This window comes from Apodemus sylvaticus, chromosome 23 (assembly GCF_947179515.1).
Source record: "Apodemus sylvaticus chromosome 23, mApoSyl1.1, whole genome shotgun sequence".
NCBI classification, from domain to species: domain Eukaryota; kingdom Metazoa; phylum Chordata; class Mammalia; order Rodentia; family Muridae; genus Apodemus; species Apodemus sylvaticus.
The window spans coordinates 41,751,670-41,773,235 of record NC_067494.1 but is presented as its reverse complement, the minus strand read 5'-3'; the positions used below and the strand labels follow the sequence as shown (position 1 = coordinate 41,773,235).

The following is a 21,566-nucleotide window of genomic DNA, read 5'->3' as shown; positions in this document are numbered from 1 at the left end:
CCAGGGAGTGGCACTATTAGGAGGTGTGACCTTGTTGGAGAGGGTGTGGCCTTGTTGGAGGAAGTGTGTCATTGTGGACTTGGGCTTTAAGACTCTCATCCTAGCTGCCTGGAAGACAGTCTTCTCCTAGAGGCCTTCAGATAAAGATGTAGAACTCTCAGCTCCTCCCGCACCATGCCTACCTGGATGCTGCCATGCTCTTGTCTTGATGATACTGGACTGAACCTCTGAACCTGTAAGCCAGCCCCAATTAAATGTTGTTCTTCAACAATAGTGTTCTCTAGAAAGGACAGATTATAGGGTGGAAAGGTAGCTCAGATAAAATGCTAACCAAGCAAGCATGAGGATCTGTGCTATATCCATAGTACCCTTGGGGAAAAAAAAGCCAGTCATGGAGGCACATGCGAGTTGTATTTGCATTGTATCCCCATTGCCAATCAGTAGGAAACAAGCAGATCTCTGGATTTTGCTGGCCACAAGTCTGAGTAGCAAACTCCAGGCTAATGAGGGACTCTGTTTGAAAAATTAAACAAAACAAGGTGGTCCAGCACCTGGGGCATGATACCCAAGGTGACCCTCTGACCTCCATATGCATTCACATGCACAAAGACCCACACATGTGTATGTGGATGACTTTCCTACAGCCGCCTGAGACCTTAGATCCAAGATCTACCCAGATCCAAGAATAGCACAATCCTAGGAGAATGGGGACCTGGTAGGCTTACTACCTGTCTTGGGCTCTGTTAAAAGTTGGCAGAGGTAAGATCTTGTAGTAAAAAATTTTGTTTCTTTGAAAAATACAGAAATATTGTGAGAATATGTTTTTTTTGTTTGTTTGTTTTAATCCCAAGTGTGGCATATGGGGCTGCTTCAGACTGTCCACAGCAGCTGACTGTGATTTGCCATGTGCTCTAGCAGGGGTATGATTTTGCCAGCTGCAGACAGTTTCTGTGATTTTTTTGATATTTGTAAATCTGGGGAGTTTTCAGAGGGTATATAAATGCTAGGACCCTGAAGGTTGTTGTTTGTTGTTATAGTTAGTAGGCTGTTGTTGGTTGGTTTGTTAAGTAGTCCTGTACAAAGAAGAAGTAAGAAGAAGAAATTAGATATATTGATGGTGAAGATCAAACTTGCTGAAAGGAACTTGATATCCCTGATCAGCAGGAAGCCTGGTGATAAACATTGCCCCCTTCCTCTTCTATTCTTGTTCTTCTATCTAGTGTTAGGGGGTTGGAAGTGTAGAAGAAAATGGGTGGAGAAGGGTGAAAGAAAGAACACACAAAGTGGTCCAAGTTCTGCCACAGGATCCAGTTACTTCCAAATGGAAAATGGGTTTGAGTTGTAGAGAAGACCCCTGCTACTTGACCATGGCTCACAATGCTACACCTTGGTGAGTCATCCTGAAAGCCTTCTCTGACTCCTTCAGGCCAGGTCATTTGCATCTCTAACTCAATGAAAGCCACAGGATGGCTTCCCCTGGCTAACCCACTGTCTAGAAGCTGAAAGAGTCAGATGCAGATACTTATACCTGACCAACAGGCAGAAGCCGGGGACCCTGTGATTGAATTAGGGAAAAGCTGGAAGAAGCTGAAGAGGAGGACCATCCCATAGGAAGACCCGGCAGACTCATTTAACCTGGACCCCCGAGATCTCTCAGACCCTGGACCAACCAAGCAGCATACACCAGATGATATGAGGCCCTCCATAGCTATACAGCAGAGGACTGCCGGTCTGGCCTCAGTGAAGGAAGACACACCTAACCCTTGAGAGACTCAAGGCCCCAGGGAGTGGGGAGGACTGGTTGGGTGGAGAGGTGAGGACATCCTCTTGGAGACCTGGGGGTAGGGGATGAGGTATGGGATGAGGAACAGTCAGAGGGCAGACTAGGAGAGGGATAAAGACTGGACTATAAAAAACATTAAAGAATTTAAAAAAATGTAACTGGCTTGAATGCATAAATAAGGTATAAAATACATTTTTTAAAAAATCCCTTAGTCAAGAGTGCTGCTTCAGTACTGGTAGTTGCTGGGGTCTAGTGCAGTTCTGTGCAGTGGTGTTGGCCTCTCAATGTATTGACAGCTCCTGATGAATAGGAAGGCTGCATTAACACTGACCAATCTGGGCAGTATAAACCAATCGGTATTTGCTTAGTTCACATCCCTGGGTAGATTTGGAGGTGGCTGGTTGTACTGGCTGGTTTTGTGTGTCAACTTGACACAGGCTGGAGTTATCACAGAGAAAGGAGCTTCAGTTGGGGAAGTGCCTCCATGAGATCCAGCTGTGGGGCATTTTCTCAATTAGTGATCAAGTGGGGAGGGCCTCTTGTGGGTGGTACCACCTTTGGGCTGGTGCTCTTGGGTTCTATAAGAGAGCAGTCTGAGCAAGCCAGGGGAAGCAAGCCAGTAAGGAACATCCCTCCATGGCCTCTGCATCAGCTCCTGCTTCCTGACCTGCTTGAGTTCCAGTCCTGACTTCCTTTAGTGATGAACTGCAACATGGAAGTGTAAGCTCAATAAACCCTTTCCTCCCCAACTTGCTTCTTGATCATGATGTTTGTGTAGGAATAGAAACCCTGACTAAGACACTGGTTTAGTTGTGGGCAATCTTTGCTAGAATAATTCTACTTCAGGATCCTCTGGGACCACCAGGTAAGCCCAGGAATATTTCCCTTTTATTCTTGGATGAAGTACAGGGATAAGGCCTAGCCACACGAGTACATTCAAACCCAGCTGCACCACATCTGGCAATCTACCACTAGCTAAATCACATCATGAAGCCAAGCCCAATGTCAGAGGGCAGAAAGCATCCCACTTACCATGAGGTCAGAGTGTCTACATCTGTGTGCTCAGAGTCAATGGAACCAGAGAATCTTCACACAGAAATGAGGAAGAAGGAATGAGCATTTCCAAACAGTAAGCAGCCCTACCTCAGTCAAAAGCTCTGCAGAGCCAGATGCATGCTGTCTCCTTTAGCAACCAAAACCAGCGCTGTTGGGATGGACCAGCGACTTCTGTGAGCCTCAACTGTGTGGAGACAACACCCACCCAGCCCCATCTCTGCAGTTCAAAGAGACTCACAGAGTAGGCTGCGGTTTCTAAGGAAACACTGAGCTCCTGGCCATGGTCTACAAGGCATCTCAGCTCAGCTGGTATGGCCACGCCTCTAAGTTGGCTATGTTCCTTCTGAGACTCCTGCCCAGGGACAGCGCTGATCCAGTGTGTGCTGTCCTTGTAGGTGGAAGAACAAGAGAGCAGCTGAAACTCATGCCTGGCAGATCCCAATCAAGTCATGTAGTAGAGTGTGAAACAGGCTGAGGAAGTATAATATCAGTCCAAGAGGCAATGGATGCAGCTAGATGATACTACATTTTTACAAGGAGGGGGTAAGCAGTTGGAGTGCTACCAGAGACTACTTCTGATAACACCTTTTCATGGTAAGAAAGAAAAAAGATAGTTCTCTCTCACTCACCAATAAACCAAGTCTGTTACTATCAATAATGCTTGCCCATTTCTTCTGTAACCCCGAGCAGACAGTACCTGGACGTATCCTCAGGTAAAGGCTGGTTTTTGATGCGCCCACACATATCATTTGCTTCCATACATGGCATTCGGTTCTCTCACGCAAAATTACTGTGTGCCTATCGTGTAAGAGTAGGAAGCTGAATCAAGCGTCGTCGGCTGGGTGTCAGACAACATATAGCAGGTTCCAAATGGTGGGAAATAAATTCAAACTGATACCAGAGGAAAAAGTCGGTTGCTGGAGTATGCTAGAACCTCATAAGCACAGTAAAAGATGCTGTAGCCAAATCCTTCACGAAGTGGTTTAGTAGGGCAGTGGATGCCCCTAAAGACATTGTGACACCCACCATGTTGTAGCTACGCCCATACTGTAACTACTGCAGTTGTACTAAAGATTTTTATTCCTGTTTCTCAGTTACACCTGGACGATTATGGTGTACAGATGCTGAAAGTCCGAGAACGGCCAGGCTAGCAGTGTAAGCTAATCCTGCATCGATACTGTTCATGACTGGAAATCCTGCCCGTCCATGGATTCTCCCCAGTTTCTACAAACCTTCCCACGAACTCAAACCACCCGCCTCTTTGAGCATCCAGTTCTGTTTCGGGGACTTGCATTCTCTGTGGATAGTCATCGCTTTGGTGTTTGACTCTCCTGTATTTTGTGTTGTAGGCTATTTCTTTAATGAAGCCAAGGCCAGCCAAAGGCGTGGGGGTCATGAGCTGAGTAACACTCATTTGCTATATAACCTTATGTGCATGTGAATATAGTCAAACTTCACGATACACATGAACAGAAGTGTCATCATGAAACCCACTGTTTTGTACAACAAATATATACCAATGAAAAATTGAACAACACATAAAATACTTCCAGACAAAGAGATAATAACACCTGAGATGACTCCCTGAACGGCCTGCCCACCATTGCATATCCCTTCATATCAGTGAAGTAGCCATTTTGCCATTTTTTTTCCATTTCTTTTCTGCCTTGGGACTGGGGTGACCTTTGTCTGTACTGAATTTAGGTTATCTTCTGTAATCTAGAACATGCATGGGGGAGCCCAATGCCAGGTTTGTAGGAACCCTGCTGTCAACACAGGGATTGGCTGGATTTGGCAGGCGGCCAAGGCGGTTTCAAAGAGAGCCGAGCTGCCAAAGTGCCTCTGGCTGCTGTGAATCCAGTCAGACTCTTTCCTACTTGTTCTAACCTTTTTCCCCTGCTCTCTACGGCGGGCACCCTGAGGATGAAGCAGGAATTAGAGAGGTCTCTAAGAACAAGGTTTACAAAATGATAACTTAAAAGAGTCGGGATTTGCTGAAAAAGACTTTTTTTTTCTTTTTCTTTCTTTTTTTCTTTTTTTTTTTTTTCTTTTCAGATAGGAAAGCATTGTCCAGTCCTGCCCTGGCTCTGAATGTCCTTGAGTTTATATGCTGAGTGTGAGATACCGGTGAGCAGCGATGTGTGAGGTAACTGTGCAAACATGAGGTTTCAAGGCGGTCCCAACATCAACTCGGGCAATACTTATTTGAGTGGCTGATAATTGAGTCACTGACTGGGCATACTTATTGGGGAGTACAAACTGTGATAGGGTCCTGCTTTGATCTTGGTGTCAGAGTTCAAGTGAAATGCCCATGCGGCTGCCCATTATTTCTGTGTTATCATAAGACGAATTTTGCACACTAGTAAGCTCCGTGGGCGTTGGAGAGCGAATTGACTGAGGAATGCAACTTGTTGAATACTTTTTAGAGAGCGCTGGGGACCAATTCACATTCGGAGAAAGGAAGAGTTAGTTAAACATGCAGCCTCCTTTCCTAGACAACCCTATGCAAGGGTAACCAAAAGTTGGTAGGAGACCTGAGTATCTCTATAAATAACTCAAGAATAAATGTAGCAAGAAGGGCGAAATGAAAAGAAGTTCTCTGTAACTCCTGATGAGTTAATCCACCCAGGCAGTGACTGTCAGTCCCGGCCACCTTCCCAAAGAGACAAGTAGGCAGCAGATAGCTCCTCTGGAAATGTACTGAGCCACTTAAGAAGCAGGCGTGCCAAAAATATCAAACCTGAACTCAATTAAACCCTAGCGCTGACTACTGAACTTAAAAGGAATACAAAGAGATAGGATCGTGTTAATGGGTTCTTAGAAATGGAATCAATAAGGTGCGTTCAACCTTTTGACAGTGTGGCAGGAGGTTGTCACCTCAGAGAATGGGGCAATCAAGTTACCAAAAAAAAAAAAAAATCACATGTAGGTCATAATATTTAAGTGAGTTCAGAATCCTTCTCTTAGAGGTATTCATAGTTCTCCTTTGGCCACAGGCAGCCCACACATCAGACAGGTCTGCTTAAATTAAAAAAAAAAAAGGCTGCTTAAGATTCCCCATTCTCAGAGCTGTTAGGAAAAGCAGCAGAAGAGAAACATGGAGAACTCAGAGGCACATCAATCATCATGATGTATCAATGCCACGAGGCTGCTGCGGCAGCTCAGAGCTACAAGCCTTGGTAAGACAACGCGGGGATGGGAAAACCGACACCTTGCTGGCTGGTACCGGATAGCTTAGTTTCTTTCCCCCATTGTTAGATGAAAGGGTTAACTTAACTCATGGTTCCAGGTTGCAGCCTCTCATGGTACAGAAGTCATGTCAGCTGACGCTCAAAGGTCACATGACATCCAGAGTCAAGAATAGACAGCAATGCGCTCTTGTATGTACACACTCAACTTATTCGTCCCAATTTATAGTCAGGGATGCCCGCTGCACAGTGGGACAGTCCTGCCAACAGTTAAGATAGACTTCCCACATCAAGACAATCCCTCACAGACATTTCCAGAGACTAACCTTATGCTAGACAACCAATCCCTCACAGACGTGCTCTCCTCAGGGTCTAGTTGGTGCCCAGGAAGCTCCACAGTAGGTGTAATCACTTATTCTCAGAGTAACAATACTGAGGTGACATTTTGGAGACCACCACTCTCCCATAGCTACCATTCCCAGCGTCTGGATCCCAGCGTTGATTATTTGCATCGAGTCTGAGGCTCACATGAGTATCAACGTTCACTCAGCAGTGTCCTGAGGACAGCACCATGATCCCAGAACTGAGTCAACATGCTTACGCTTCCCCATTAGAGAAAAATATCACAAGATGCAGCACCCTGAGAGCCGGGATAGCCGTCCAGGGGATTGGAGAAGGTAGAGGAGAGAAACTTCAAATTTAATGACCAGCCAGCAATTAGGGGGTTTATGTGAACTGTGGACAGAGTCATTCACCTATTCTTCCGATCTTAATATGTTTTAAATTATATATATATATATATATATATATATATATATATATATATATATATATATATATATATATATTAATACTTAGGGGATGGAGAGATGACTTCAAAGTTAAGAAGTCTGGAAGTTCATTCTTCCAAAGGACTCAGGTCCAATCCCCAGTACCCAGGTGGCAACTCACAATCACCTGTAACTCCAGTCCCAGAGGATCTGATGCCCTCTTCTGGCCTCTGTGGGCATGTGAGGTGCAGACATGTAGGCAAAACATCTATACGAATAAACCTTCATTTTTATTAAAAGAGTACTCAATCAGTAAAGAAAACCATCATTAGACTGAAACATAGAAGCCATAGACGTAGCTCTGGTAGCAAAAGGCTGGCCAACATAGATAGGCTTCTACAATAAATTCCTTAGGGAGTCAGGCCTGGCTTGGGATGGAAACCTCTTGCCTATTTGGCTTCATGTGAGAGCCATGATGACTCAGAGGCCACTGTATCCAAGTTCAGGATCTTTTACAAGCACAGTCAAGTAGGATGCTGAGCTCTCCCTGCTAGCATGATCCTTACTGTGCGTCTCTGAGAGCACTGTAAATGGAGCAGCGTGTCTGCCCACCCTTAGATGGCTGTAGCATTAGATCATTAGCCACCGGCAGGCAGCTGTTGTTTCTACATCTCACAACCCTTGATCTAGATCCTACACCCCTGCGACTATGTGTGCAGTGTCTTCCGCAACCTGCTTAAGGGGATGGAAAAAAATTTACTTGACCATTAAAACCAGGGTTAGAGAGATGACTCAGTCAGCCAAGTTCTTGCTTTGCACAAGTATTTGGACCTGAGTTTCATCCCCAGAACTCAGGTAGAAAAAATGTTGGCCCTGTAATTCTAGCTTTGGTGAGGCAACAGCAAGTGGGTCCCTGGGGGGTTTTCTGGACAGGCAGCATAACCTCTTTGGAAAATTTCAGGTCAGTAATAGACTTTGTCTTGAAAAGAAAGGTATCGGGTGTCATAGCAACAAGATCTAAGGCGGTATCCTCTGATGTCAACATGTGCGCGCGCGCGCACACACACACACACACACACACACACACACACAAACCCTAAACACACACAAGTCACCACCTTAATCCAACTGTAGGACCTACAGTGAGATAAAAAGGAGGTGGGGAAAATGGCGGACTATTTCTTCCCTATGAGGAATTCCCATCTCAAATATTCCCCCAAAGAGTAACAGGAATGAAGACATATTAGCGGTTGCAAAAGGCCGTGCTGCACCTTTGCTAAACCTTTCAGATGAGCAGGCCTGAAGACTTGTTCTTAACCAGTGCACACGAGCCGGTCTACTGAGAAACATTCCTAAGCACAGCAGCTACAGCTTGTCGTCTCCTCTGAGAAGGGAGGAGTCAGAGATCTGGGCGTGTCTACCAAGCTTCTGGACGCTCAGGGAGGATGCTGAACCAATGAGAAGGAACGCAACGCTCTAGCTCTATCCAATAGTGTTTAAGCCGAGATTCACGCTGTCTAAAAACTGCTCTCTACTGATCCTTTAGGGATGATGTCTATGTTATCCTGCGCTCGTTTGTTTGTCGATTGAGGTGTTTACTGTCAGGTTATTTTAAATAGGTTATTTTTAATAGAGAGGTTATTTTAAATAGGCTCCGTATCTTCTGCCATTTCTCACATCCTCCAAAGGGCAAACTGTGAGCCGATCACTTTCTCAGGGTAGTGCTGGAGTGTAGAGGTGAGGAGGTGGGGGTGTCAGGGGAGGGGACAGAGGCATCCAAAGGCTTTTGCTGGGGAAGGAAGGGAGAGAAAAAAGTAAAGGGAGAGGAAAGTGGGGAGGGGGAGAAGGGGAGGGACAAAGGGAGGGAAGAAAGTGTTAAGTCTAAAACTAAAATATTATATCGTCTCTCAAGATCTTATGTGACTAAATAGCATTTCTACCTTTAAAGACAAGTCTTCAGGCTACAGATGTGGCTCAGTGGTAGAGAGCTTGCCTGGTGTGGGTAAGAGTCCAGGGTCAATCCCAAACACGGGGGATGGCGGGGAGAAAGAAGAAAGAAACAGAGAAGTAACACCGGCAGCAGAACCTGAACCATTGCAAGGACCCAGATGTGGATGTCGGGGAAAGATCAAGAGCTTCTATAACCGATGTGAATGAGGAGACACTACACATCTACAGTAAAGAATACTGGCTCAAGTGCCCCAGAGTAACTATTAACATGTGGCCTGAAGAGATCAATTAACCTCAACTAAAACTGGCTCAGTCCAATGTTTAATAACATATAACATATAATATTACATAACATATAATACATAATACATTATATATGATAAATGATGTATGGTATATAATGTATAACATTATAAACAATATTATAATTTATAATATATATTTATAATACATAATACCATATTATATAATATATAATATTATATATTTAAGAAGTGATGTTAAGCACAGAAGTTGTAAAGAATTAATTCACCCAACTTAACAGTTTATTGCCAGTGATGAAAAACGTTACCTCTGAGTAATTCGATGAGAGGTGTTTCCCATTGCACTTAGCCACACGCCTCAGGATCTGCAAAGCTTTCTCTCCTTGCTTCCTGGTGATCAGCCAGCGGGGAGACTCAGGGACCACCCTGGTGAGGGAGATGATTCCTGAATTAGGATAGAAACCTGGAATCCCAGAAGCCTGGGAGGTTTTTATCCAGTCAAAAAGATCTTGCAATGATTAGCTTACAAATTAGGCTAGCTCTCAGTATTGAAAACAGGGTCTCAGAAATGCATTTCTTTGCAAACTTACACGGATTGACAGAAAAAGAGGATCTGGCTATAAAAAAAATTTCTCCATGGTACATAGGTTTTGCAAGAGCAGGCAATCCTACAGTCCCGTGTCTCCGATTACAAATACAAAATTGATTAGGGACTAGTGAGTATTTTGGAAAAGGCAAAGTTTTTACCTTATTCATGGAGCCTGGCTTACCCATATACTAAAATTCAGTTAGGGGAATAAATCATATTCCCCCTGGTAAGAATCGAATGCATCTATCTGGAATATCTTGATAATTTAATTCTCTGACACTCTTAACCTCTCATTCATCAAAGAATGATAATTCGCTCAATGGATCTTCATATTCTTTAATGCGCATGTTGAAATGTCTAATTTGTTATCTCATACCTCTGATGGAGGCATTGCACAGAGATAAATGATAACACAACCGCTTAATCTGGAATTCGGTATTGGGGCATTTTACTGTTTGTAGTTGCAACTGTCCATCAAGCAGCCAGTAATCTCTCTAGGTTGTGAAAACTCTCTAGTGATGCTTTAAGCCAAGGGCCTTCTGGGGATTCAGGAAATCCCCTCATTGCCTCCTTTTGCAAGCCTGCTGCTTTGGACTGTACGCTCATGTACCATAGGATAAATAAAGAAATGACCCGAATCCCATTACCAGTAATAGAGGAGGAAGAGAAAGCTGGGCAGTGAGATGGCAAGCTGGATGCCCTGCCAGCTGGGGGTGAAGTAGGCAATTCCAGGAAGAATGATGATCCCCAGGGTGAAGAACATCTGGATCACGATTCCCACAATCCTCCTTTGTTTTGAACCGACTATTTCCGTCACTGGAAGGAAACAGACACAAGGGATTAGGGAAGTTCTCAGCGTCAAAGCAAACAGACTTGACCCCCGTGTAAAAAAATAACTATCAACACTACCGGAGTGTTCTAGAATGTGAGGACATGGAGGCATTCACCTATGCAGAAGTGCTAGAGATGGCGCTCCCTGTTCCTTACGCATGTGCAATGTTCTTTGCCCTGATCCTTGGCTGTCCAAGCCAGCACCGTCCGGTTACGATTGAGAGAGGCAATAAACCTATGCTGGTTTCAGGACACCTCACTATGGCCATTGTGAGGGTCATCATAAGTACCAAATTAAATATACCTAGCTAGCTCGACGTTATCACTGTCGTTACACTCAGGATTTGTACTTTATAGTCTCTCTGGAACAGCTACTGTGAGCATCAGACTCTGCCAGGACTTTCTATAAGAAGACTGTTTAGGTTACAGATCCCATTGTTTGACTCTTTGTGGATGTGACCGATCTCTAAAATCCACCTGGGAAATTTTGTTGCTGGAATCCTGACCTCCTCTGATCATTCCCACTAATTGTTTTGTTGTTGTTGTTGTTGTTGTTGTTGCTGTTCCTGTTCCTCCTCCTCCTCTTCCTCTTTCTCCTCTTCCTCCTCCTCCTCTTCCTCTTCCTCTCCTCTTCCTCCTCCTTCTCCTCCTCCTCCTCCTTCTTCTTCATCATCCAAGGCACACTCATTGCTTGCAACAGCCCTAACCTCACAATTTCAAACATCCACATAGATTCAACTCATGTTAAAAAAGTCACACATTTCAGTAATCTCTATGTTCTAGCCAGTGACTGTCAGTCCCTTCTTGTACCCTCTCTCCCTTTCCCATCATATAAAGAGCTTTGCTTCAGGTATCTAAAATGCCCCTGCTAGGGGCTTACACAGAAGCCATGGGAGAGATTAGAAGTCCAAACATCTGGGATGATGATATCAGACGACCTTCCTCAAGTCTTTGGTCACAAATCCTCTACCACTTGAAGTAGGTGGCTGGTTTGGACTTGAATTAGAGCCAAAAGGAACAGCTTGGACCAAACGAACATAAGCAAGGGACAGTATTTTATATTCTGTATCTGGTACCCAACTTAAAACAGCATTCCAGTCTTTGACACAACCAGAATCCCACCCCAAACCCTTGTCTAACTTGTAGAATTGCTTCAAGGAGGCATCCATGATTTAGTGTTGGGGAAGGCTGAGCTACACCCCTCCTCCCCCCATGCTAATTGTCACACAGAGGGGTGGTCGCAATGGAACAAGTCTTACCGATCACAAAGCAAGTCATCCAGGCCCCCTTTCCAAACACTCCTTGTAGGAAGCGGAAGATCACAAACACAGAAAAATTTGGCGCAAATGCCACCACGACTCCCGTGACGCCAACGCCGAAACAGGATATTAAGTAAATGATGAGCCTGCCATATCTTGAGGAGAGAGGGAAGAAAGAGAACCTTAAACACCATCATCAACGCAATGAGACAGAAGGAGACAGCATGCAAAAAGAAGCCAGATGTCCAAAGGAAAACACGTCCTCTGTAACTTACCATAGCAGCAAACAATATTGATAATACTACCTATGATATCAGAGAAGATGGAACTCATCTCCTGAGTGACATTATAAAATTAACGGCCCACAACATATCGTAGAGACTGAAGATTCCCCGTTGGTGACCTCCTCTGCAAAGCTGCTCTTGAATACAGTTGCCATGCTGGCTTGGTCCTGACCTTTGCTGCCATTTTGTGGGTGGAGTCTCAGGGAGGGGGAGGAGACAGGATAAAGCAGCCCTGGCATGCTATGGAACCCTCCATTTCAACCCTGTCCCATCCAGTTGCCAGTCATGACCTCGCACAAACTCCTGAGCTCTCGAAGACTCTGGTTCTGTTTGCTCTCCACCCACCCCCATTTTCTAGCTCACGTGGTAAGGAACAAACGGAGTCCCAATGTGAAAACTCGTTATCAGGATCCTAATTAATTTGTGTGTTGGTATTGATTTTTTTCATGAGTTATAGAACTATAGTTAAATATATCAGACAAAGTGACAGGGTACTGTGGCCATTTTCCCCAGGCCACACAAATATCCTCACAAATATCTGCAACAACATACTTACTTCTGCAGTTTTTCATCAAGGGCAGAGATGGAAGCAGTATTAATTTACTAATATTTATTAAAAGTCAACTTTATTTTTTTAAAATCAGTTTGAGGCTTGAGCAGAATTTAAACAGGAAAATACAGCATTCCCACAGACCACCTCTCCTTTCATACATGTGAGGCTTATCCTATCACTGCCACTGTGATGCACCTGTAACAATTAATAAGCTAAAGGTGACATCATTACAGATATCATTACCCAAGTCTACAGTTCACACTAGAGTTTCGGGCCACAGACTTTCCCACTGTCCTCATAGTTGGCAACTTGCTAGAATATTCTATAGATGGAATCTTACAAGATGGAGTCTTTTCAAATTGACTCCTTGAACTTGGCGATATGGGCTCAAGTTTCCTTGTTATCTTTTCCGGGTTACTAACTTGTATCTTTTTAGTTTAGAGGAATATCTTACTGTCTGGACATATCTGGACATATGAATGTATCATATGTCCATTCAGCTACTGCAGAACATCTTAGCTGCTCCAAATGCTGGTAATTATACATAAATCTGCTGTAGCTTCAAGTGAGAGTTTATGTGTGGCTGTACATTTTTTAGCTTTGTTGGATAAATAGCAAAACTGTCATTTCTAGTCCTGTGCATTTAGTTTTGCAAGAAACTGAAAAATAAAACAAATGGCTTTCCATTTTCTGTGCCATTATGTGTTCCACCAGCAATGAACAACATTTTTTTTGTGGTTCTACACACTTGCTAATATATCATCCTGTATTTACTTGGTTTTAAAATTGTTATACACACACACACACACACACACACACACACACACACACACACACACACATATATGAGTGTTTTATCTGAATGTATCTCTGCACTGTGTGTATGTGTGTGCAGTGCCTGCAGAGGCCAGAAGAGGGCATCTGATCTCCTAGAACTTGAGTTACTGATGATTGTGAGCTGCCCCATGTAGTTGCTGGGAATTGGACATAGGTCCTCTGGAAGAGCAGCCAGTGCTGTTAACCACAGAGCCATTTCTCCAACCTTTGCCCTGTGTTTTTTTGTTTTTTCTTTTTTGTTTTCATCTGTTTTCGAAAGCTAATGTTTTCTTTTTCTCCTAATGTGTCCTCTGGTTTTAGCAGTAAGGTAAGGCTGACTTTATAGAATAAGTTAGGGTGTTCTTCCCCTGTCTTTATCATCTGAAAGAAAGAGAAGCAACTGGGTGTAACTTATTGTCTATGTGGTAGAACTTACCTGCCCCAAATCTGAACCTGTCACTTCCTATTTGGGAAGGTTAATTATTGACTCTATTTATTTAATAGACATATTAAATAAACATATTAAGTAGATATATTATTAGGCCTATTAAAATAATTTACTTATGTGAGTTTGGGTGGGTTATATCTTTCAAGGAGCAGGCCACTTGATCTTGGCTGTCAAATCTGGGGCCATAAGGTCATTTCTATTGTTCCTTTATTATCTTTTTATATAAATCATGGGATTTGAAGTCATTTTTAAGGCACCATTAATTTGAGTTATATTTTCTTCTCCTAGTTGGCTTAGCTAAAAGTTTACAAAAGCTTTCTAAAGACCCAACTTCTAACTCTATTAATGTTCTCTATTGACTGTTTTCAATTTGATTTTTTTTATCTGATTTGTATTATTAATTTTCTTCTGTTTACTTTGGATTTAGTTTGGTCATCTTTGTTGTTGTTGTTACTTAGTATATAAACTTAAATGATGAGTTTTAGATAAATCTTGTGTTATAGTAAACATATGAATATTATAACTCTCCTTCTGCATTTTTTCCTATACCCATAAAATCTGGTACGTTGTATTTTTATCTTCACTGGGTTTTAAATACTTTACATTCCTCTTGCGATCTCTTCTCTGTGTTAGCAGAATGCACAATACTTAATTTTTAAGTATTGTGGGGGCTTTTCAGGTTCCTGCTACAGATTTATGATTTAATTCCTTGGAGACAAAGATCAAATATAGTATGACTTTCTATTTCTCTAATTTCACTAAGATTATTTTATAGTCCAGAATATTAACTTTATTAAGGTCTGTTATGTATTTGAGAAACTCTGTATTTTGCTATTGGTTTCCAATCTATCCAGTTGATGGATGGTGCGATCGAATTCAGTTACATCTTGGTTGTAATATTCTATTGGTTGGATTTTTACATTTTAGATACAAAGTGTTAGAGCCTCGACAATGAGGAATTCATCTGTTTCTCCTTATGGTTCCATCAGGTTTTGCATGCCGTGTTTTGATACTCTGTCGTTAGGCACACATATGCTAAAGATCATTGTGTCTTGTTGAATAATTATAATTAATTTGTGTATTGCTTGTGAAGTTTGCCTTGCCTGGTATTAATGTCATGGGCTCTACTTTGGTTATTAGCATGGTATATACTTCTCCATTCATTTGCCATGAATAGAAGCTTGGAGTTACTTCTATGGATAGAATGAAAATCTGGCAGATTTACAATAGGAAAAATCACGAACATGGGGCTAGAAAGATGGCTCAGCAGGGAAGAACACCTGCTGCTCTTCCAGGTTATCTGGGCTTGATTCCCAGCACTCACACCAGGGCTCACAAACATCTGTAACTTAAAGTCCCCTTGGAGTTTGCTTTTTCCTTCTGCCTGTCCTCCCTGCCTCCCTGCTTCTCCCCCTTCCTCTCTTCCCTTTCCCCCTTCCCTCCTCTCCTCCTTCCTGTCCTGACTTATATACCCTTGCCATCTCCTAGGGCTTTCATTGTCAGAGCTGTTCATACACTAAGCCTCCAATCCTCCAGCAATTCAGGTCAGGTTTTCATGACCCAGGAGCCTCTACCCCAGTAAGTGCTAGTTACCTGGGTCTGCCTCGCTCTCCAACCTGGGGAGCAGCAATTGGCCCTGTGACCTCCTATGTGGGAAGGGCTACTGATGTAGCTTGCTCAGTCTCATGCTCTGAGTAATGACCTAACTTGAACGTCCCGATGCAGACCCTCACTCTCTCACTCTCAGCCCCACCACTCTGTCTCCTGATGAGTATTAAAGCACCTTTCATCCTTTCCTTAAGGAATAGAATCACAGGCACCCTGGAGAGAAGAGAAGGCACCCAAAGGTGGTCAGTGCTGATGGGAGGCAGGGTGACTTACAGCTCCATCCCTCAAGTCTGGTTCATTCACTCCAGAGGACTAAGTCAGCTACAAGGGAAGACCCTGGGCTCCCAACTAGAGCTGGGGTCCTCTCCTAGAAGGAGTTATTTTAGGAGATATGTTTATTGATCATGCAGGATAAAATATATAAGTAAAACCCAATTTAAAAAAATCAAGGTTACAGTAAAAATAGCTGGCATAATGTTGCATGCCTACAATCCCAGCACTCGAGAGACAGAGGCAGGGGGATTGTGAGTTTGAGTCTCGTCTAATAAACACAGTGAGACCCTATCTAAAACCAAAAAGGACAACTAGAAACTGAAACTAACATAAATTAAATCTGGAAGAATGTGATCCAGTTCCAAACTGGAGTGACAGAGTAAAAACTTGAAATGTGCATGAAAAAGAAAAAAAAAAAAACAAAAACAATCCTAATCTCATTCTGAAATAAAGAGATTTGATAAATTTCTTCAGAGTTTAACACTGCTACAGAATAAAACACAAGAATTAAAGAAAAAAAATAAGTGAGAAAGATGTGAAGTGGTGGATTCCATGACTGAATTAACCAAACCCTAACCACTGTCAGCTTTGAGCATCCTAACTCCATGCCTGGTCACCTGGGCCATGACATCACTGCCCCGAAGTCACAGCTTTCACTGGGGTGCTCTCTGACCCATAACGAGGGCACCTTCCTACCAAGGAACAAGGAGAGGAAGTTTGAGACAGAAAAAATTAGTCGAACCAAACAAGTGTGAACATTGTGGGTGGTGGAATAAGAAATTGAATGTAGTTGATAGTGTTTCTCTACCAATACACAGGCAGCACAGTATAATACATGAATCGATTACCTTACCCATACCTACCTATCTGCCGCATAGCCCAAGGTAAAAGCCCCAGCCAGGAAGCCAAGGTTCAGGATGGCTTGGGTGAGGTCCAACATCCAGGCATTACTGCAGACAAGGTCAAACTGGGGAAACAAAGAAAGATACGTGAAGATACCCAGGGAGGTTCATCTTCAAAACACAGACTCTCTAAATATCTCTAAATACCACCTTTCCAAAAGTTTTAGTTTATACATGCCTCACACAAAGTTAGAAAAGGGATCACATGCATGTTTATAGACATCGATTTGTTGTGTATTTTTGTAGTCAGTTTAAATGCCTGCAGGGGACCAGGTTTTACTTTTCCTTTTTTTTTTTTAAAGATTTATTTATTTATTTTTTTATGTGTATAAGTACACTGTAGCTGTACAGATGGTTGTGAGCTATCATGCGGGCTGCAATTGAATTCAGGACCTCTGTTCGAGTAGGCCCTGCTCTATGGTCCCACTCGCTCTAGCCCAAAGATTTGTTTATTTATTTATTTATTTATTTATTTATTTATTTATTTATTATATGTAAATACACTGTGGCTGTCTTCAGACACACCAGAAGAGGGCATTGGATCCCATTACAGATGGTTGTGAGCCACCATGTGGTTGCCGGAACTTGAACTCAGGACTTCTGGAAGAGCAGTCAGTGCTCTTAACCACTGAGCCATCTTTCTGGCCCGGGATCGGATTCCTAGTAGACTATGAATACTGACATCTTACAAATGATGCTGTTAGGTTAATCTGTTATGTGTGAGTATGGCATGCCAGTGCTATGATGCTCAGCTGTCAATCATCTAGCAGAATGGGCTTTATATTTCTACTTGCAGTGAGCTATACAGAAACCGTTATTTAATTTTTAAAAGTTTTCCAGGACAAGCTAACCCTGACACAATAGAGGATTTTTTTAATCATTAGTTCCAGTTCTCAAAGGCATGATTCTAATTCTATAATCATAGGTTATCTGGAATAATTGTCCACTGGAGTTAGACATGTAACAAACACATCTAGAGAAATGTACAAAGAAACTCAGAAAGCAAACAGACTGTTACCAGAAAGGCCAACATTTTGCTTTAGAGAAGAAACAAGTAGTGTCAGATAGAAAATCCCACACAGGAGGATTTGCTTTAAATAGCTGGACAGAGCAGGGACAGGCGCCTGGCCCCTGGGAGGAGTGGCCCTCTTCACAAGGTGCAGTGGCTTCCTCTACATTGTATGAATTTAAATGCTCCGAATTGTCTTTAAATCCATGCATTTTCTTGATTATAAAACTGGTTCTCTTTCTTACTCCTCATAAGAGCAGCAGTCTGAAAGGATTTTTATATCCTGTATGTATATAGGATTGATCTAAAATAGATGCCCATCCACATTTTCTAAAATACTCGGAATGCTTTCTTGGGCCAGACAATGCCTGCTGTTCTGTGTATTCTGCATGCCAGGAACCAATGACAGATGTTGCTTTTCTCAGGCTCTGTTACCGGTGTGGAGCTGCTTGGGTTTAGGGAGCTAGGGTGCGATCAGAAGGAAGGGCTCTGCTTCTGGTCTTGATGCAGCTCCTGCTCCCATTCTGGCTGTGACAGTGGTAGCTGATGGCCGGTGGCCAGTGGCTGGTGGCCGGTGGCCGGTGGCTGGTGGCCGGTGGCTGGTGGCCGGTGGCCGGTGGTGTCATTCAGTGCTTAGTGCCCTGACATAGCCACACATGGGCAAAGGGATCTGACCCCACTGATTGAGGTGGGATGACCTGCCTTAAGATTGGGCCACTCCTTCTGGTGTGGCATGGAAGAAGGAAGCCTCCTCTCTTTGCCTGCTCACCCTCACTCTCAGTAGCAAGTCCATTTTGTCTCTGACACTGGAGCTCCACCTCTTTGGCATTCCAATATATATTGTACTGATGGGGACGTCAAAGTTGGTCATCAGTCTGGGCCGAGCCTCATTACCAAGACTGCAGTGTCTACCTTTCCCCCCTATTTTTTATAGTCCTTCCAAATTAGTTCAATATAATCCTTTTGTTAGATGTATCCCAGCCTGATACATCTAGTCTGATATCTATTTTTATGGCTGGGACCATGCTGGCTTGCAAAGGTACAAAATAAGTGCCAACAACACGTATGTATTTAAACAAATGCACACATGGACTTCTGTGTCTGCTTGGTGAGAGACCCTTTAGCCACCCCTCTCTTCCCACAACCCTTCAGTTCCTGGACATTTGACAAGGAAGCCCCCTGCATTGTGGCCTTCCAGTTTCTTCCCTCCTGTTTACAGATGTCAGGGCCCAGTTCCCCCATGAGAGCCCAGCCTGAGAGAACCTTCCATTGTAAATTTATTCTCTTGGCAAGAGGCTTTCTCCACATCAGGGGCCACAGAAGCAATGCCATGTGGAGCCTCTTCACTCCCTCCTCTGAAAACCTGCCAGAGTCAGAGACTCCCTTTGTGTGAGGGATCTGAAGGTTGTCCGTGCAAGACCCCATCCTGACTCTGTGAGGTGATGCCTGCTCTGTGATGGCTAGCTTGGCTGTCAAAATTGACTACATCTAGGATTAGCTAAAATTCAAGCACCTAGGTACACCAGTGAGGAATCTTTCTGGATTGAATCATTTGAGTGGGAAGATGTACCCTAAATCTGGATCTTTTGAGGTAGGAAGATCCACCTTAAATCTGGGCCACGCCTTCTGGTGACAGACTATATAAAGAACACACAAGAAGGAAGCACTAGATCTTTGCCTGCCTGTCCTCACTCTCACTGCCAAGTTCATTCCTTTACTGGCATCACAGCCTGCCTCTTTGGGGTTCCAATGCATAATATAAGACCATCTGAGACATCCAGCCTCACGGACTGAATAACTACTGGATTCTCGGACTTTTTATCGAGAGACAGCCATTGCTGGAATAGTTGGACCACAGCATGTAAGCCTCTCTAATAAATCTTTGTAGAAATAATATACAGATAGAATGAATATTATATATATGTATATATATATATCACATAAACGTGGAATATATGTATATATATGGGGAAATGGGATATATATATATATGATATATGTGTGTTTGTGTCTGTGTGTATCTATCTATCTATCTATCTATCTATCTATACTCTATCAGTTCTGTTCCTTTAGAAAATCCTGACAAATAACACTAACTCTCCAAATTCTCTCCCCCAGGGACTTATCATGGCTGTTTATGGTTGTGAGCCTATAGATCTCCCAATAGAGATCTTCTGAAGGGCAATTCATTTTAGCCTTCCTTCCTATGAACTGCTTTCATTCTTATATTTTAAAAACGTACTGATGTGTGGGTGGGGGTATGTGAATGCGTGCCAGGGCACATACATGCCAGGTGGAGGTCAGAGGACATCATGGAGTCAGTTCTCTCGTTTGATCTTGTTTATGGGTTCCAGGGCTCAACCTCAGGCCGCTGGGCTTACACAGCATGCATCTCTGCCTGCTGATCCATCTCACCAGTGGAACTCACTCTGTTTTATACATTGTAACATATTGGTGCCAAACCTGAGGTCTGGTCTGATGTTCTCTCCCTGTCTTCAAAAACATGCTGTCCCCAGTCGGTGAACTCTCCTAATCCTGGGGACTGAAGGGTGCCTCCCTTCAGGACCCCTATCACACTTGTGATGATTCTCTGCCCCTAAGCCTCTCCTACTTGAGGGCTGGTCACTCTCAGGTGCCTGTGGCCAGGATACGGTCTTTCCTAATGAGGCACACTTAAAAGTAACCTCTTACTAACTCATCCCACAAGGCTGATTTCTTTTGTTCAGTGCCAATAGTTTGTGGTATGGGGAGAATTTGAGACTCAAGCGCTCCGTGTCGCTGCTCACTGTGAGGAGCACACTTCAGCGTCCTAGGGTGGTCACGCCAACCCTCTGAACCTTCTCTGCATTCCCTACGTGCTGCTGTAATAGCTGCTGGGCTACGCTTACTGTGTTTAAAGAAAGATCAGCAGATAGTGGCACCTGGGGGCTTCAGAGGCCAAGTACCCTTCCCCTAATAAAGCACCAGGTGCATTTAATGGTTCCTTAGGAGTTCTAAACCTGACACTGATCATACGTCATCTTAGATCACCAAATTCACTAACATTGTCATCAGACACAAACATGTACATCTGTCTCTTAAGACAAGCTATATATCAGAAACATTTAAATATTACTACTCATAAGTCTATGTGTGACACTCCTGTTACTTATTAATCTTCAAAGCTACTTTATATTAACAGAGTAGCTCTCCTTGGCACGGGCAGAAAGTCAGTCTGATAAGAACTCTTAGGCAGCTCTCACTGAAGGCTGGAAGGACTTTGTATGCCTCATTCTGCAGAAAGCATGGGCAACCTTAGGGAAATCAAGTATTTCCAAAGGGTTTCCAACTAAGGCCCTTTTCCTTAGAACTTCCCTGCTGTTAAAATCCAAACAGACATTATGTTGCTTTGAGTTTAAGGATACAGCACCTAGATAAGTTATTGGTGTAAATGAAAGGTGCAAATCTCCAAATTTTCTAAAAGCTAAAGCGACAGAAGTTTTCTGGCACACAAATGGCCAAATGCAAAGTTAAAAACAGCACACATATTCAGGTTTTGCTTGCTCCCCAAACCATGGGGGATGGGCCTCTGACCATCAGCTGGGCTTTCCACAGAGGTCTAACTTATCTATCTTGACCAAAGTCTCCTGCCAGAGACAGGATGGTCAAAGGACTTCAGTCACAAGCCAGGAGACAGCCCATTGGCTATCTGCATTTGAAGGGGGGAGGGGGAGTTCTCTGAAGTCAAGTCACATTGTCTAAGTGCCTTTATCTCAACTGAGCAGTGGTAGCCTTCAGACATGGCTCCTTTGGAGGCTGGTCTCCACAGAGGTGCTGAAACCTTTAAGAGCAGTGTCTTCTGGGAGATAGTTGGATAATCAGGGGAGGGAAAACAGCTGAGGGCAGCATTAACCACTGTTCCCTCCAGAGTGGGTTGCTATAAAAGGGAATGAAGTCCTCTCTGGCTCCTTCTCCTGCCAATTGGTCCCCATGCCTGCCTTTGTG

The 21,566-nt window shown here is 43.5% G+C and overlaps 1 protein-coding gene across 1 annotated transcript in view; it reads right to left on the bottom strand.

Annotated features, from left to right (window-relative positions):
* The window catches only part of Slc22a3 (solute carrier family 22 member 3), an 87,294-nt gene that overhangs the window by 27,014 nt on the left and 38,714 nt on the right, over positions 1 to 21,566 (bottom strand). Inside the window, exons 2-5 of the mRNA XM_052169838.1 lie at positions 16,535 to 16,638; positions 11,690 to 11,844; positions 10,247 to 10,415; positions 9,319 to 9,436 (exon numbers count right to left, since the gene is read on the bottom strand). Coding sequence (XP_052025798.1) covers positions 9,319 to 9,436; positions 10,247 to 10,415; positions 11,690 to 11,844; positions 16,535 to 16,638 — 546 coding nt within the window. The remainder of the gene's footprint in view (positions 1 to 9,318; positions 9,437 to 10,246; positions 10,416 to 11,689; positions 11,845 to 16,534; positions 16,639 to 21,566) is intronic.